This window comes from Orycteropus afer, unplaced genomic scaffold, assembly GCF_000298275.1.
Source record: "Orycteropus afer afer isolate SDZICR_OR568_19922 unplaced genomic scaffold, OryAfe1.0 scaffold00131, whole genome shotgun sequence".
Taxonomy (NCBI): Eukaryota; Metazoa; Chordata; class Mammalia; order Tubulidentata; family Orycteropodidae; genus Orycteropus; species Orycteropus afer.
In genome coordinates this window covers 7,334,069-7,352,860 of record NW_006921718.1, presented here as the reverse complement: position 1 = coordinate 7,352,860, position 18,792 = coordinate 7,334,069, and the positions used below count along the sequence as shown (strand labels likewise).

General features: G+C 41.9%; 1 protein-coding gene across 1 annotated transcript in view; it reads left to right on the top strand.

Moving 5' to 3' along the window:
- Positions 1 to 18,792, top strand: part of VIT (vitrin) — a 150,330-nt gene that overhangs the window by 113,827 nt on the left and 17,711 nt on the right. The window contains exon 7 of the mRNA XM_007945083.1: positions 12,253 to 12,354. Within this exon, the coding sequence (XP_007943274.1) occupies positions 12,253 to 12,354 (102 nt within the window). The remainder of the gene's footprint in view (positions 1 to 12,252; positions 12,355 to 18,792) is intronic.

Here is an 18,792-nt window from a genome sequence, read left to right as displayed (position 1 = left end):
GATTCCTGTTGGAGGGGATAGAATTAGTAAATATATTTCTACTGGCAAAAAAAGTTATTTGAGAGGCTCATTCCATGTGACTGTAAGTGTCATGGGGTAAATATATCAGTAAATTCTGACTTTAACCAGAATAGGAAACTTAGGACTGAAAGGGCCTCAGAAACCTAGAATCTGTTGTTATGTGCCATGGAGTCGGACCCGACTCATAGTAACCCCTCCTTGGGTTTCCGAGGCAGTATCACTATGGATAGTAGATTGCCCCATCTTCCTTCTGGGGAGTGGCTGGTGGGTTTGAACTGCCAGCCTCCTGGTTAGCAGTCAAGTGTCTTAGGCACTACACTACCAGAGCTCCCAACTAGAATCTAGTGCTTTCCAAACTTTCCAGAGGATTAGAATCACCTGGAGCCTTTGTTTTCCTTTTAAAAAAATGCCAGACCCTAGGCCAGATCTACTGAGTTTTAATTTCTTGCAGGGAGAGGGTTAGTAACCTGTATAGTTTAACAAGAGTCCCAGGTGACTTATTATCAAGGAGATCTGGAAATGCTGATGGCCTGTTCTACTCCCTACTCCACCCCCACACTCTCCTTGCAATCACCTGGTGTGTCACATGCATACAGACATATCTGTCCCCTCGCTAACTGATGAGCCTTTCTTCTTAAATGCTTGCAGAGTAGCCATTTCCTATTGTGCAGACCATCCCCTTCTATGCAAAGCCAAAATCTGTAATTTCTCTTCATTAGACCTAGCTCTCCTTCCAAACATAGAGCAAGTTTATATTTTCTCCCTGAGCTATAAGCCTGTTTGTTTATTTTCACCTCTTACTTTCAAAGGAAACCATGGGTATTGCTGAGAACAAAAACTATGTTTTCCTTCAATGAGAACTTGAAACAAAATTATAAATGAAAAGTTTGCTTACACAAAAACATAGTGGCATACCTCTTTGAAGTTTTTAAATATTCTCTATCTGTGAAAAGAAACCAAATGGGTATCTTAGGCCACCAGCCTACATATCCTGCAAAAGGACACATACAGCTATTTGCTCTGGTACCAAGTCTGAAGGTTAAACATTTATCACTCACTCCTATGATGTAATTAAATTACAGTTTAACAAATATTTATTGAGTGTTTGCCATGGACTAGCACTGTGCCATTTGCTGAGGATATTGATGTAAAATCCATCTAACTGGTTTTATTTCAATTGCTTGTAAATCCTTTGGTGGATGAACTCCATGTTTGCCTTTAGTGATAATTTTAGCAATTGGAAAGAATCTCAGAGGTCCTTTGATCCAACCTTTCAATCTCTTTAAAATAAATAAATAAGTCTGATAGAAATTCCCTTCTTCAGGACTTTACTGCCTAGTAAGGGAAGCAATATTTCTAAAAGAAATAACATTAAATAAAATTAAAAGCAGCTATTCATTAGGTATATGAATAGCCAATCTGTTTGCCTCTACAGATGGATTCATGTACCTCTGGTATAATGTACGTCTGTGGTACAATTGCCTCATGTACATGCAAAAGCTGGACAATGAAAGAAGAAAGAAGAATTGATGCATTTGAATTGTACTGTTGGTGATGAATATTGGATATGCTATGGACTGCCAGAAGAAGAAGCAAATTGTTCTTAGAGGAAATGAAACCAAAAAGCTCCTTATAAGTGAGGCTGGTGAAGCACTAATAAAGTTCAGCAAGAGAGAAAACAAATGCTGGCGAAGATGCGGAGAGATTGGGATTCTTATACACTGCTGGTGGGACTGTACAATAATACACTGTGAAAATAGGTGTGATGATTCCCTAAAAAGTTGGAAATAGAAATACCATTTGATCCAGCAATCCCATTCCAATCAAAAAAATAAAAAATAACTCACTGCCATCAAGTCGATTTCAACTTATGGTGACTCCTCCTTGGATTTCCAAGGGGGTATCTCTACGAAAGTATATTGCCCAGTCTTCCTTCCAAGGAGTGGCTGGTGGGTTTGAACTGCCAGCCTTCTGGTTAGCAGTCAAATGCCTTAGGCACTATGCCACCAATCCCATTGGTAGGCATATATCCTAAAAAAGTGAAAGCCAGGACACAAACAGAGATATGTATACCCATGTTCATCGCAACACTATTCACAATAGCAAAGAGATGGAAACAACCTAAGTGCCCATCAACAGAAGAATGGACTAAACTATGGTACATGGACACAATGGAATACTATGTGATGCTAAAGAATAATGTAGAATCTGTGAAACACCGCATAGCATATGTGAACCTGGAGGACATTATGTTGAGTGAAATAAGTCAATCACAGAAGGACAAATATTGTATTAGTCCACAATTATAAAAAGTCAAGGAAAGGTTTATATATGGAAGGAAATTTTTTTTGTTGGTTACCAGGGATGGGAGGGGAGAGGAGGGAAAATTGCTAGATAGGTGAGAGACAAATATTGATTTAAAAAACCAAAACCAAACTTGCTGCTATTGAGTCCGATCTGACTCATAGCAACCCCTCCTTGGGTTTCCGAGGCAGTATGACTATGGAAGCAGATTGCCCAGTCTTGCTGAAAAGAAAGCCAATATACCAAAAGTGAATGGCCAAGACAGTAACACTAAGGAAAAGGAAGACACAGAGGGGTGCACAAGAGGTACGGACAGCAAAGATAAACCCTTTACACATACAGTACTGCATTGTCAGTGATACCAATCATTAATCTATGGGTACATAGATGGGTAGACAGGCTCAGTGATCAGGTTTGTCTAGGCAAAAGGGAATATACCCATGACCATATAGAACGTTGGCAGACAATATTTCTACATAGATATTTGTATGTGCTATAAGGATGTCCATATAAATAGAACTAATAGAGGGCAAGTGTAGTGCCTAAGGCACTTGACTGCTAACCAGAAGGCTGGCGGTTCAAACCCACCAGCCACTCCTCAGAAGGAAGGTTGGGCAATCTACTTCCATAGTGATACTGCCTCGGAAACCCAAGGAGGGGTCGCTATGAGTTGGGGCCAACTCGACAGCACATAACAACAACAATAGAGGGCAAAGTTATTATAGTCTTAGGCACAGTCAACTACCCTGATGGAACAAGTTGCTGGACCTGTGGACTCAGGACCATCTAGATGCATCATTTGGCCTCTCCTCATCCAAGGAGCAAAGAAGAATGAAGAATACCAAATATGCATGGAAACAATTAGTCCAAGGGACTAGTGGACTATGCAAACTTCAGCCTATATGACCATGAGACCAGAAGAAGTAGATGGTGCCCAGGTACCACTGTCAACCACTCAGAAAAGGATCAGTGCAGGAGACCCTGGGTAAAGTGGGAGAATAATGTGGAATAAAATTCAAAATCAAAAAAAAAGACCAGGTTTACTGGTCTGATGGAGCCCGATGAAACCCCCAAGACTATATCATAGTTACCCTTCAGACCTGGATTTGAACTCACTCCCGTGGCTTCCAGTCAAACAATAGATGGGCATATAGAGTGAACATTTATATCAGATAGATGTACTCCTTAGAACGATCAACAATGGGAGAACAGAAGGGCAGAATTTGCACAGGGATATAACTCAAGGGGCAGGAATGCATAGGAAAGAAGGATACAGAGAAGAGGTGACTACAGGAAAGAAGTGGGAAGAGAGCTATTACACTGTGGGGATTGCAGTCAATGTCATGAAACAATGTCATAAGTATGAACTGCTGTATGGAAAATGAATTTTCTTTGTAAACTTTCACTCAAATCACAATAAAAATTAAGGAAAAGAAAGTGAGACTTTATCTTACATACTTTGGACATGTCATCAGGGAAGGTCAACAGCTAGTGAAAGACATCATGTTTGGTCAACTAGGGAGAAAAACAAGGAAAATTTTCAAGGACCTGGATTGACACAACCTCAAACATATCAAAGATCATGGAGATGGTGCAGGACCGGGCAGTGTTTCATTCTGTTAATATCTAAAGTCACTGAGTCAGAGTTGACTTGACAGCAACTAACAACAGCAATATGATATAATCCAGGCAGAGGAAACATCAGTGGAGAGCAGAGGTAAAGTACCAGTTTCACATGGGATGGTCCGAGAGAGGAGAGAACATTTGAGCTTTCTTTCATTTATTTATTCGACAATAAGTTATTATCCCCTCTATGCTAGGCATTTGACTGCTAGCCAGAAGGCTGGCAGTTCAAACCCACCAGCCACTCCTCAGAAGGAAGACTGGGCAATCTACTTCCGTAGTGATACTGCCTCGAAACCCAAGGAGGGGTCTCCATGAGTCAGGTCTGACTTGACAGCAGTGTGTTTGGTTTTTTGATTATGGTTCCCTGACAATTATCAGACACACTCAGGAAATCTTGCAAAGTGAGCAAATCTAACCTACAAATCATATTCACATGTAGTTAACTTTTTACTATTCTAAAATTTTACCATTAATGATGCATATATAATGTTATATTTGGTTGTTGTGGTTAGGTGCCATTGAGTTGGCTCCGAATCATAGCAACTCTATGTACAACAGAATGAAACACTGCCTGGTCCCGCACCATCCTTACCATTCTTGCTACGCTTGAGCCCATCCTTGCAGCCACTGTGTCAATCCATCTTGTTGAGGGTCTTCCCCTTTTTCACTGACCCTCAAGTTTACCAAGCATGATAGCCTTCTCCAGGGAATGAGCCCTTCTGATAACATGACCAAGGTAGGTGAGACAAAGTCAGGTCATTCTTGCTTCCAAGGACCATTCCCGCTACACTTTGTCCAGGACAGATTTTTTCATTCTTTTGGCAGTCCTTGGTACTTTCAGTGTTCTTCGCCAGCACCACAACTCAAGCATCAACTCTTCTTCAGTCTTTGTTATTCATTGTCCAGCTTTCACATGCATATCAGACAATTGAAAATGCCATGGCTTAGATGAGGCACACCTTAGTCTTCAAGGTGACATCTTTGTTGTTTAACATTTTAAAGAGGTCTTTTCAGCACATTTTCCCAGTGCAATACAACATCTGATTTCTTGATTGCTGTTTTCATGGGTGTTGATTGTGGATCCAAGTAATATGAAATCTCTAACCACGTCAATCTTTTCTCTATTTATCATGATGCTGTTTATTGGTCCAGTTGTAAGGAATTTTGTTTTCTTTATGTTGAGATGTAATCCATACTGCAGATTGTAATCTTTAATCTTCATCAGTAAGTACTTCAAGTAGGCAATTAAATATTTATTATTGCCAGTTTCAATTTTGTAATACTTTACTTTAAAGCCAATAATTTATTTTTAATGTTTCAACTCATTTTTGCAGCACTTGACTGTTAAGCAGAAGGCTGGCAGTTCAAACACCAGCCCTCCTCAGAAGTAAGGTTGGCCAATCTACTTCTGCAGTGATACTGCCTCAGAAACCCAAGGAGGGGTCGCTATGAGTTGGGTCCAACTCGACGGCACATTACAACAACAACAAAAAATAAATTCATAATCCTTGGTCACCAAGGAAAGATCCAGACATTGGAGGCCCTGAACATTTTACAGAATGAGAGCCCTATTAAAAAAAAAAAAAAAGCACAAAGTTACACAAAATTAGGCCTTTTGGAAGCAGTGCCATTTGATTCCCGGTTAATCTGCTTCTTGGAGGCATTTAGAGCCTATTGGATAAATTGGCCTCCGCGTACGTAGGCCACCTTGGGCTCAAGAAGGCCAGCTAGGAAGTTATGGCAATAGTTCAGGAAAGAGAAAATGAAAGTTCAAAGACAGACTTTCATTTTCTCTTTCCTAGTGAAAGAGATAGGGAAGGATGAGGAAGACACAAGAGAAATGTAAGAATAGGTCTGATAAGGCATGGTATTTGATGAGGAGAGTGTCAAGAATGCATCCTGCTATGAATAGTGCCTAAGGCACTTGACTGCTAACCAGAAGGCTGGTGTTTCAAACCCACCAGCCACTCCTCGGAAGGAAGGTTGGACAATCTACTTCTGTAGTGATACTGCCTCGGCAATCCAAGGACGGGTCGCTATAAGTTGGGGCCAACTCGATGGCATATAACAACAACAACAACAACATGAATACTCAGGCCCCAGGTGGTGAAAATGGGTAAGTGCATGACTACTAATTGAAAGGTTGGCGGCTCAAACTCACCAAGAGGCACCTCGGAAGAAACGCCTGGTAGTTTACTTCTGAAAGGTCTTGACACCCCTATGGAGCAGTCTACTCTGCACACACGGGGTCACCATGAGTCAGAATTGACTCGCCAGCAGCTGATAATACCAGTGAGTCAGAACAGGGAATATAGAAGGGGAGACAGGTGGTTGGGTGTAGCAGGTTTGGAAGATAAATGCCTTCAGTTCTGGAACTATCAAAGCTACCGTGTCTGTGGAACCACCTCAGGTGCCACCAGGTGAGTCCCAGTTGGAGATGTATGGAAGCCATCTGATGTATATTTGGGGTTCAAGAGAGAACATCAGGTGTACCCTGGACAGTTCTTTGGGTGCAAGCGGTCACTGAGCTCAGGAGTTGATGGGATTTCCCAGGGAACTGCATAAATTCAGAAGAGATGCATAATGGAGACAGCGCCTTAGGGGCATGCACGTTTGGAGGTAGAGATACACAGAAGAGTGAAGAAATACTTGTTTCTTCAGTACTGTATGTGTTGTGGGGAAGAAAAAGCTGAATCAGCTTAAAGATTGTAAGCTGAGTGTTCTGGTTACCTAATGCCACTCTGACAGAAATATACCACAAATGGGATGGCCTTAACAAACAGGAGTTTATTCTCTTACAATTTGGAGGCTTTAAGTCCAAGTTCAAAGTGCCAGGCTCTAGGGGCTGGATGAAAGCCCCTCAACCTTGGGGTTCAGCTCTGCCTCCTGCTCCTGGCCCACTGGTTGTTGTTGTTGTTATGTGCCGTCGAGTCAAACCCGACTCATAGCGACCCCTCCTTGGGTTTCCGAGGCAGTATCACTACGGAAGTAGGATTGCCCAACCTTCCTTCCGAGGAGTGGCTGGTGGGTTTGAACCACCAGCCGTCTGGTTAGCAGGCAAGTGTCTTAGCCACTATGCTACCAGAGCTCCCCCTGGCCCACTGGAGCTAGAGGCATTTCTTCACTCAGACAGCTGCTGGCTGCTGAAGCTGAGAAGCCCCAAGGTTGAAAAGTAAAAAGGCACAGTTCCAATGTTACCAAATCACACTGCAGGCCATTAATTTAAGTTCATTGTAAGTCCCAAGGTCGACAGAGCATACCAGGCTGCTGAGCAATGACACGGCTGCATGCAGAGGCCAAGAGTGCCATAGGCTAGAGACCATTCCCAAAGGCTTCTCCTTACATACAGGAAGCAGACAACATTCCAAAGGCAGCTACTCAGCTGCTTGTGGTAGATTCCACAATGGAGTTGATTGCCAGTCTCATCATGGGGAATAACTACCACCAGCTGCCCAGCGACTCAACCAGGCCCAGCCAAGTTGACACGCAAACATAACCCTCACACTGGGGCAAGGATTAGGAAGACAGGTAGCTGGAGCTTGAGGGAAGGCAAGGTTTGGACTTCTAGCTGAGGGAAGAGATGAGCAAAGGGACAAAGCTAGAAAGCCAGGAAATAGTGAGAAGTTTATTCTGACTACATGATAGAACATGGTGGGAGGAGACAGGGAGGGGAGGGAGAGAGTGAGAAGAGCATCAAAATGATAGATTAGAATTAAATTTGGGCTGGTTTTGAAAGATGAAAATTAACAGCCAGAGCCACTGGTGGTTTTTGAGCAAAGGAACTTTAAACCCAGGGCTGAATTTGAGGAACAGTCCTTTAGTAGATATGTGTGTAACTGGCATTATATTTTAGAAATTCTTATAATGGAACCTGCCAGGGAGGGTGGGCCTGAGTGCATGGTTGCCATAGAGATACTGAGGAGGGAATAAAAGCAAGTGGTGTCAAGAGATGGAGAGGACCTTCCTCACAGGTTGTATGAGTGGAGTGTCCAGATTTTGAGCTTGGTGGCTGAGAATAGAGGATAACATTTACTGGAATTGATCTGTAAGAATATAAATGCATAAACCCTTAAGCCTGAGTCAGTTTTGGCTCATAGTGACCCCCTCCTTGGGTTTCCCAGGCAGTATCTCTATGGAATTAGACTGCCCAACCTTCCTTCCAAGGAGTGGCTGAACCACCACTCAAACACACTGAGTGGGTTTGAACTGCCAGTCCTCTGGTTAGCAGTCAAATGCCATAGACACTATGCCACCCAGGCTCCCAGGCCCTAGTATTCACTAATAAAATGGTGGGCAGGAGGGTATCCTTCAAGCCTCTTTACTCTTTTTCCTGTAACATAAATCACTGTGGTGGCTGGAAAGATTTAAAAATAAGGAGGGAGGGAAGGCAGAAGGGAGGTCTTGGACAAGAACCCCCTTAGAGTTCCCACTGGAAAAATGCCCAGAGCTGCTTCTTCCTGGATCTACTCCTTGTGTTTGTGGAAAAGCCTCATTTTCAAGTCTCCTTTTCTCTTTCCGCAAGGACTGGCTGCTAATTTGTGGGGTCCTTTATTCAAAAAGTATTAAGAATTTTAAGGCAGCAGCCACAGGACATTAAACCAAGCACAGCCCTTCTGAGCGCAGCAGGCCAATGCTGCATGTCAATGCTTCATGAACTCTTTTAAGGAGCACGCTCAATTCATGCGGCCCTCCTCCCTCCTGGAACACCCTTGTCTTGGCAGTAAAAAGTATTGCACATCCAACTACTCAGTGGCTCCCAAGCCTGTTCACAGGGTTTATCTGTGGAGACTTATCTCTAGAAAAGGATCCTCTTTCTGTTTCTCCAGTTAAATTTGCTCCAACTCCTTTCCAGTTATGGGGTGGTGGTGGTTCAGTGGTAGAATTCTTGCCTTCCACGCTGGAGACCTGAGTTCAATTCCAGACTAATGCAGGCCACGTGCAGCCACCACTTGTCTGTCAGTGGAAGCTGGTGTGTTGTTATGATGAAGAAGTTTCAGCAGAATGCCCAGACCAAGATGGACTAGGAAGAAAGGACTGGCAATGCACTTCTGAAAATCAGCCAAATGGTCCAATCCTCAGTGGATCGTGGGGAGGTCATAGAACTGGGTAACATTTCTTTTCCTTGTTCATGAGGTCACCTTGAGTCAGGGACCAACTTGATGGCTAACAAAACTCCAGCTAATCTTTTTTAACCCTTGATAGAATAGACATTGATCCTCTGAGTGAGAATTGAATAGTCTTGCCTACTCTCAAGAGCCACACTATTATAATTACTATTATAACTATAATAGTGGCATCACTATTACAATGAAATTCCAGTTTGAGGGGTAATTCAGAAAGTGGCTAGTAGTTGAAATTTTCTTCCTGTAGAGGAGTGTCTAGGACAGCCAGGACTTTGGGCGCTCAGTAGACATGATCCTTACACTTGCAAAATCCCACTTGACAATAGTTCTGATTATTAGCAGTATCATAGGTGTTGCGGTTGTTGTTTTTATCTAAATGAGAAGACAGAGGCCCAAAAGTTTGAATGACTTCCCCCAAGGCCACAGCTAGGAAATGCCACAATCAGAACTAGAATATATACTTTTTACTTGAAGTTAAAGACAATTAAAACAAGTCCACGAGAGCCAAAATATGATCTTGAATATATCCCTCCTGAATTTAGAGATCATCTAAAGAATAGATTTGATGCATTGAACACCAGTGACCGAAAGCCAGATGAATTGTGGGAAGATATCAAGAACATTATCCATGAAGAAAGCAAGAGATCACTAAAAAGACAAGAAAAGAAGAGAAGACCAAAGTGGATGACAGAAGAGACTCTGAACCTTGCCCTTGAGCGGAGAATCGCTAAAGCAAACGGAAGAAATGGAAAGGTAAAAGAGCTGAACAGAAGATTTCAGAGAGCAGCTCGAGTAGACAAAGCCAATTACTATAATGAAATGTGCAAAGACCTGGAGTCTGAAAACCAAAAGGGAAGAACACGCTCAGCATTTCTCAAACTGAAAGAACTGAAGAAAAAATTTAAGCCTCGAGTTGCAATAGTGAGAGATTCTATGGGCAAAATATTGAATGATGCAGGAAACATCAAGAGAAGATGGCAGGAATACACAGAGTCACTGTACCAAAAAGAACTGATCGATCTTCATCCATTTCAGGAAGTGGCATATGATCTAGAACCAATGGTAATGAAGGAAGAAGTCAAAGCTGCAATGAAAGAACTGGCGAAGAACAAGGCTCCGGGAATTGATGGCATACCGATTGAGAGATTTCAACAAACAGATGCCCCATTGGAGGCGCTCACTCAGTTATGCCAAGAGATTTGGAGGACAGCTACCTGGCCAACTGACTGGAAGAGATCCATATTTGTGCCCATTCCAAAGAAAGGTGATCCCACAGAATGTAGAAATTATAGAACAATATCACTAATATCACATGCAAGTAAGATATTACTGAAGATAATTCAGAAACGTTTGCAGCAGTATATTGACAGAGAACTTCCAGAGGTTCAAGCCGGATTCAGAAGAGGACGTGGAACAAGGGATATCATAGCTGTTGTCAGATGGATCTTGGCTCAAGGCAAAGAATACCAGAAAGATGTTTACTTGTGTTTTATTGACTATGCAAAGGCATTTGATTGTGTGGATCATGACAAATTATGGATAACATTGAGAAGAATGGGAATCCCTGAGCACTTGATTGTACTCATGAGGAATCTGTACCTTGACCAGGAGGCTGTCGTTCGAACAGAACAAGGGGACACTACATGGTTTAAAATCAAGAAGGGAGTGCGTCAGGGTTGTATTCTTTCTCCACACTTATTCAATCTATATGCTGAGCAAATAATCCGAGAAGCTGGACTATATGAAGAAAAACGTGGTATCAGGATTGGAGGAAGAATCATTAACAACCTGAGATATGCAGACGATACAACTTTGCTTGCTGAAAGTGAGGATGACTTAAGGCACCTACTGATGAAGGTTGAAGAATACAGTCTGCAGTATGGATTACATCTCAACATAAAGAAAACAAAAATCCTCACAACTGGACCAATGAGCAGCATCACAATCAATGGAGAGAAGATTGAGGTTGTCAAGGAATTCACATTGCTTGGTTCTACAATCGATGCCAACGGAAGCAGCAGTCAGGACATTAGACATCGTGTAGCATTGGGAAAGTCAACTGCGAAGGAACTGTTTCAAGTGCTGAGGAGCAAGGATATCTCCTTGAGGACTAAGGTGCGCCTGACACAAGCCATGATATTTCCAATCACCTTGTATGCATGTGAGAGCTGGACAATGAATAGGGAAGACCGAAGAAGAGTTGATGCTTTTGAGTTGTGGTGCTGGCGAAGAATGCTGAAAGTACCATGGACTGCTAAAAGAACTAACAGATCTGTCCTGGAGGAAGTGCAGCCAGAATGCTCCTTGGAAGCAAGAATGGCCAGACTTCGTCTCACCTATTTTGGTCATGTTGTAAGAAGGGACCATTCCCTGAAGAAGGATGTCATGCTTGGTAGGGTGGAGGGTCGACGAAAGAGGGGGAGGCCTTCAACGAGATGGATTGATACAGTGGCTGCGATGATGGGCTCGAGTATAGCAGGGATTGTGGGGCTGGTGCGGGATCGGGCAGTGTTTCGTTCTGCTGTGCATGGGGTCGCTATGAGTCGGAAACGACTCGACGGCACTTAACAACAACAACAACAACAAGTCTTGGAATAAGCTGTTTCTCTCTACATACACTGAGGAGGATTCCAGTCTCCTCCTTTCTCTATTACTTCTGTCCACCTAAAACCAAATCTGTTGCTGTCAAGTCAATTCCAACTGATGGCAACCATAAAGGACAAAGTAGAACTGCCTCCTAGGATTTCCAAGGCTGTAAATCTTTATGGAAGCAGTCTGCCTCATCTTTCTCCCATGGAATGGCTGTTGAGTTCGAACCACCAACCATTTGGTTGTTGTTGTTGTTGTTGTTATGTGTTGTTGAGTTGGACCCAACTCATAGCGACCCCTCCTTGGGTTTCCGAGGCAGTATCACTACGGAAGTGGATTGCCCCATCTTCCAAGGAGTGGCTGGTGGGTTTGAACCGCCAGCCTTCTGGTTAGCAGTCAAGTAAGTGCCTTGGCCACTATGCTACCTACCAGAGCTCCCAACCATTTGGTAGTGGAGCATTTTTCAAACCACAGCTTGACTTTGAAGAAGCTTCTATTCTATTTGTATATAAAAGACTATGATTTCTGCTTTTCTCTGAAAGTAATAACTTCCCAGCTGATTTTTATTTCTTATTCTGACTCTCCAGAGACAGCCCTGCTACTCAGTTTAATCTCAAGACTCACATGAATTCCAGAGATGTGAAAGCAGCCATAGAGAGCATTACCCCAAGAGGAGGGCTTTCTAATGTAGGTACGTGATCTCAATTCAGATAATTCTGTTTTGCTACCATCATTGGCTTTCTACGTGGTTATCTTCTAACATCCTCTAAGTTATTATTGTTGTTGCTGCTGCTGCTGTTAGCTCCATAGGGCTTACCTATGGAGACTTGACCTCCAGCCCATGGTGACCCCATACACAATGGGATGAAACACTGCATGGTCTTGCACCACCCCCATGATTGGTTGCAGATTGGGCTGTTGTGATCCATAGGGTTTTCATTGGCTGTTTTTTAAAAATAGATCACTAAGCAAGCCTTTCTTCCTACTCCATGTTAGTCTGGAAGCTCTTTAGAAACCTATTCAGTATCATCACAACGTAAGCCTTCACTGGCTGGGAATCAAGCCCAGATCTCCTACATGGAAGGCTAGAATTCCACCACTGAACCACCACTGCCCTCTAACAGTGTATATGTTATTGTTGTTAGGTGCCTTTGAGTCCATTTCAACCCATAGTGACCCTGTGTGACAGAGTAGAATTGTCCCATAGAGTTTTTTAGGTTATAATTTTTAAGGGAGCAGATTATCAGGTCTTTTTCCTGCAGAGCTACTGGGTGGGTTTGAACTGCCAACCTTTCTACTAGTAGTGAATCATTTAGCAGTTGTACCACCAGGAGTCCTTAACATTCTATATAGGAGGAAAGCATAATAATCTATCATAAAATGACTCACATTAATATCTGTGTAGTTTCTCAAGTATTATCATTGATTCTGGGGCAAGAATCACTATGATATAAATGCTGCTGAGGCCATAGAAACTAGATTTTGAGAATGGCAGCTCTTCAGGTCAGGAGCGCTGCTATTGTGGTTCTCTCCTGATTGGCCTACAAGCTGTCAGTTATTTACATTTGTAATCTAATTTCATTCTGGAAGCTTCCCAGTGCCTCTAGAAAATCTTGTTCCCATCAACTACTATTGTAGTGATGACCATGGAGGAGACATGTCTCCTTTGTTTCAAGCTGAGTCTCATGAGGTGTCTGAGCCTGGGTGGGGTAACCAGAAGTCCAAGGTCTAGTCCTTAGCCAGGCAGGGCAGGAAATTCCATTTTATTGGTTTACCTAGAGATGACCAGGACTTACGAAACAGTTTCACACTAACCAAGCTCAAAGATTGCCCGAGAGTCTATGCTAATGCATTAATTTATAAATGCTGTCCTGGCTTTGGGGATACTGGGAGGGGTAATTGTCCACTTCTTAGGGAACCTGTTTCCACTATCCAAGTCCAAGGAAGTGGAGAAGTGATCCGCAATTGTTTGGCATTGGAACATACACAGAAACTAGAACTGTCCTTAGAGGATCTTCCTCGAAGTTACAGCAAATCTGATTAATTATTTCTCTCCTTACTTTAGTGTACATCTCTGTAGTGACCAGAGTAGTAGTATCCGGCAAATAGAGAGCCTTGACCTTTGAACAGAAGCTCTAGTGGCATAGCGGTTAAGGCATTTGGCTGCTAACCAGAAGGTCGGTGGTTCAAACCCACCAGTTGCTCCACAGGAGGAAGAATGAGGCAATCTACTTTTATAAAGATTTACAGCCTTGGAAACCCAAAGGGGGTCACTATGAGTCAGAATCAACTCAGTGGCAGTGGGTTTGGTTTTTGGTTTAAACCTTTGAACACTGCTAAATAAATATTTGCCAAGGCACTGCTGCCTAAAACTCCAAATCCATAGTGCCTCATCACCAACATGATAGAGTTGATTTCTGATTTGTTTTCAACTTTATATTTACATTCATGAAGTTCCACTAGTGTATCCTGGAAAAGACTTCAGAAGCCACTTTTATTTCTTTGATGAAATTAGTGAGGTCCCCTGACCTAGTCACATATCCTAACTCTGCCTCTGTATGGATCAAGGTTTGGGTTCAGAGACCAGAATCTACTCCAGCTGGCTTAAGCAGAAAGAGATTTATTTCAGAGTATTAAATGGTTTTCAGAATTATTGGGATGCCTAAAGAAATGAACTCTAGGCTGAACTCTCAGACATTACTTCCAAAAGCTCCCCGTAGAACCAGGGCTTCCAAAGGAGCTGCTCTTCTTCCAAGATCGGGAAATCACATTCGGAATTCTGCCAGCTCCTAGGCCTCTTACAACCAAGTCAGGAGCTTTCTTTAGCCAAGAATCCACCATGATCAGGAAGCTGCTGCTGCAGCTGCCAGCTCCAAAACCATCCACTCCCTATTCCTAGTCACACCCACAAAACAGACACTCAGCACCCTACCATCTCAACACCAATGAAGTTAAGCATAGACATCTCTGCTAACACTGCAACAAAGAAGTCACATACTCTACAGATACCTTGTCAGCAAAAATAGCAGAAACAAAATAACAGTCTCTGCCTTACTTCCACCCTCCAAATCACATGTGAGTGCGTCAATTCATGGTTCTAAAGCAAACCTGGAACACTAGCTGCAAGGGAGTCTAGACAATGTAGTTTTCATATTTCTAGCCTCTGCTTTCAAGACACACTGGAAGGTGCTTGGAATGTGTTGAACACTAATTTACCATGGTCTCCAAATTGGGAGGGGTGGAGGTGAGCTTATGGTTCCCTGTGCTCTGATATTGAGCCAGAGGGGATTGCTGGGTGCCCTGGGCCTTAAAGAAAATTATCCCTTGTCTGAGAAAGCATCTCTCAGAAGTCAAGGTTTTTTTCTAAGCACCCAGGTTCTGTGTAGTCATTTCACACAGGTTCTTCAAGACATTTTTCCAGCAACTGCATATGTAACCATTTGATCTTTTAGTTTGACAGATAAGACTAGACTAGCCAATAAAGCCAAAACCAGAAGAGCAGAGTCCACTAACAGTAATCCTAACATTTAAGAAGATTATTCTTAACTTTTTTTTTTTTTTTTTTTTTTTAGAGTGAGGATCCCTTTGAGAATCTGATGAGAGCTATGGGCTTTCTACCCAGATACATACTCATACATACAAAGTATTGTGTATAATTTCACAGAACATGTGAATACACAAATAGTCTAGCATGGCTCCCTCAGGCTCCCTTTGTGCCCTGGAGATCCACAAACCCTGGGTAAGAGGCTGCTTTACTTTAATGCAGCTATGTTCACTCTAAGGAGACAGATTGTCCCAGTTTGCCATGGAGGACATGGAGCTTTCAGTGTTAAAACTGAGCAAGTCCCATGCACACAAAGACAGTAAATGGTACTAGGTGACTCTAAAATTTTCCTGAGTCTGATAGTTTCACTGGAGAATTCTACCAAATGTTCAGAGAAGAACTGATACCAATCCTACTTAAACTACTCCAGAACATAGAAAAGGATGGAATCCTCCCTAACTCATTTTATGAAGCAAGCATAACTTTGAAACCAAAACCAGGCAAAGACATCACTAAAAATGAAAACTACAGACCAATACCCCTCATGAATATAGATGCAAAAATCTTCACAAAAAAAAAAAAAAAAAATCCTAGCCAATAGATCCAACAACATATGAAAAAAATAATACATTATGACAAAGTGGGGTTCGTAGCAGGTATGCAAGGATGGTTCAACATTAGAAAAACAATCAACACCATCCATCGCATAAATAAAACAAAGGAAAAGAACTACATGATAATATCAATCGAAGAAATAAAGGCATTTGATAAAATCCAATACCTATTCCTGATAAAGCTCTCAGCAAAATAGGAATAGAAGGGATATTCCTCAACATAATAAAAGGCATATATGCAAAAGGAAATCTAGTGGCATAGTGAATAAGGGACTTGACTGCTAATAGGTAGGTCAGCAGTTCAAACCCACCAACTGATCCATGGAAAGAAGACTGGGCAATCTACTTCAGTAAAGATTTACAGCCTTGGAAACCCAATGGGGGTCACTCTGAGTTGGAAACAACTCGATGGCAGTGAGTTTAGTTTTTTGATTTATGCAAAACCAATGTTGTTGTTATGTGCCATCAAATCAGACCCAACTCGTAGCAACTCCTCCTTGGATTTCTGAGGCAGTATCACTACAGAAGTAGATTGCCCAACCTTCCTCCCGAGGAGTGGCTGGTGGGTTTGAACTGCCAGCCATCTGGTTAGCAGTCAAGTGTCTTAGGCATACGCTACCAGAACTCCTTAGTAATAGCCAACATTATTCTCAATGGAGCAAGACTAAAACCATTCCCCTTACGAACAGGAACCAGACAATGATGCCCTCTATCACCACTTCTATTCAACATTGTATTAGAAGTCCTAGCCAGGGCACTAAGGCAAGAAAAGGAAATCAAAGATATCCAAATTGGTAAAGAGGAAGTCAGACTATCCCTATTTGCTGATGATATGATCCTCTGCAAAGAAAATCCAAGTGACTCAGCAAAAAAAAAAAAAAAAAAACTAATTGAGAGATTTAGCATAGTGGCAGGATACAAGATCAACATCCAAAAATCAATTGGATTCCTCTACCGTAGCAAAGAGATTGTTAAAAAGGAAATAAGGAAATCGATACCATTTATAATAACAACCAAAAAAATAAAAAAAAGAATATTTGGCAATAAATCTTACCAGGGACACAAAAAAAATCTGTACAAATAAAACTATAGAACAGTACTTCAAGAAACTGTAAGAGATCTACATAAATGGAAGAATATGCCATGCTCGTGGATAGGAAGATTGAACATTGTGAAAATGTCAATACCACCCAAAGCAATCTATACATTCAATGCAATCCCGATCCAGATCCCATCAACATTTTTTAAGGATCTAGGAAAACCAATCACTAATTTTATATGTAAAGGAAAGACATCTCAGATAAGCAAAGTAGAAGAACAAAGTAGGAGGTCTCACACTCCCAGATCTCAAACCTACGATACAGCCACAGTAGTCAAAACAGCCTAGTATTGGTACAACAATAGACACATAGACAAGTGGAATAGAATTGAGAACCCAGAAACAGATCCATCGACCTATGGTCAGCTGATATTTAACAAAGGGCCAAAATCCATTAAAGGGGGAAGAGATAGTTTCTTTAACAAATGATGCTTTCAAAACTGGAGATCCATTTGCAGAAAAATGAAACAAGATCTGTACCTCACACCATACACAAAAACTAACTCCAGATGGATCAAAGACTTAAATGTGAAACCTAAAACTATAAAGTTCCTCAAGGAAAAAATAGGGGCAAATTTAGGGGTCCTAATTTATGGCATAAATAGACTGTCAAGAGTAACCTAAAATGCACAAACAGCAGAAGATAAACTGGATGAATGGGACCTTCTGTTGTTGTTGTTGTTATGTGTCATCGAGTCATCTCCGACTCATAGTGACCCTATGTACAACAGAACGAAACACTGTCCAGTTGTGCCAGCCTCACAATCCCTACCATACCTGAGCCCATCACTGCAGCCACCGTGTCAATCCATCTTGTTGAGGGCCTTCCCCTCTTTTGTTGACTCTCCACTTTACCAAGCATGACAGCCTTCTCAGAAGAATGGTCCCTTCTGATGATATGACCAAGTAAGTGAGATGAAATCTGGCCATCCTCGCTTCCAAGGGGCATTCCAGCTGCACTTCTTCCAGGACAAATTTGTTAGTTCCTTTAGCAGTCCATAGTACTTTCAGCATTCTTCGCCAACACCATACCTCAAAAGTATCAACTCTTCTTCGATCTCCCTTATTCATTGTCCAGCTCTCCCATGCATATGAGGTGATTGAAAATACCATGGCTTGGCTTAGGCGCATCTTAGTCTTCAAGGAAATACCTTTGTTCTTCAGCGCTTGAAAGAGGTCTTTTGCAGCAGATTTGCCCAATGCAATACGTCTTTTGATGTTTTGACTGCTACTTCCATTGGTGTTGATTGTAGAACCAAGTAATATGAAGTCTTTGACAACTTCAATATTTTCTCTATATATCATGATGCTGCTTATTGGTCCAGTTGTGAGGATTTTTGTTTTCTTTCTACCAAAGTGTAATCCACACTGTAGACTGTAGTCTTTAATCTTCATCAGTAAGTGCTCTAAGTCATCCTCACTTTCAGCAAGCAAAATTGTGTTGTCTGCATATCACAGGTTGTTAATAAGCCTTCCTCCAATCCTGATGCCACATTCTTCTTCATATAAAACAATGATATATCTGTCTGCTGCTGCTTCCTGGCCTTCCCTGTCAGTTCTGCTGGTACCTTCTAGAAATTAAATTTTTATGTACTTCAAAAAACTTCAAAAGAGTCAAAAAGAGAACCTACAGATTGGGGAAAAAATATTCGGCAATGATGTATCTCACAAGGATTTATCTCTAAATTTATAGAAAACTCCAACACCTCAACAACAAAAAGACAAACAATCCAATTCAAAAATGGGCAGAAGACATAAATAGACACTTCACCAAAGAAGATATTCAGGCAGCCAACAAATACAGGAAGAAATTCTCATGATCATTAGCCATCAGAGAGATGCAAATCAAAACAACAATGAGATACCATCTCG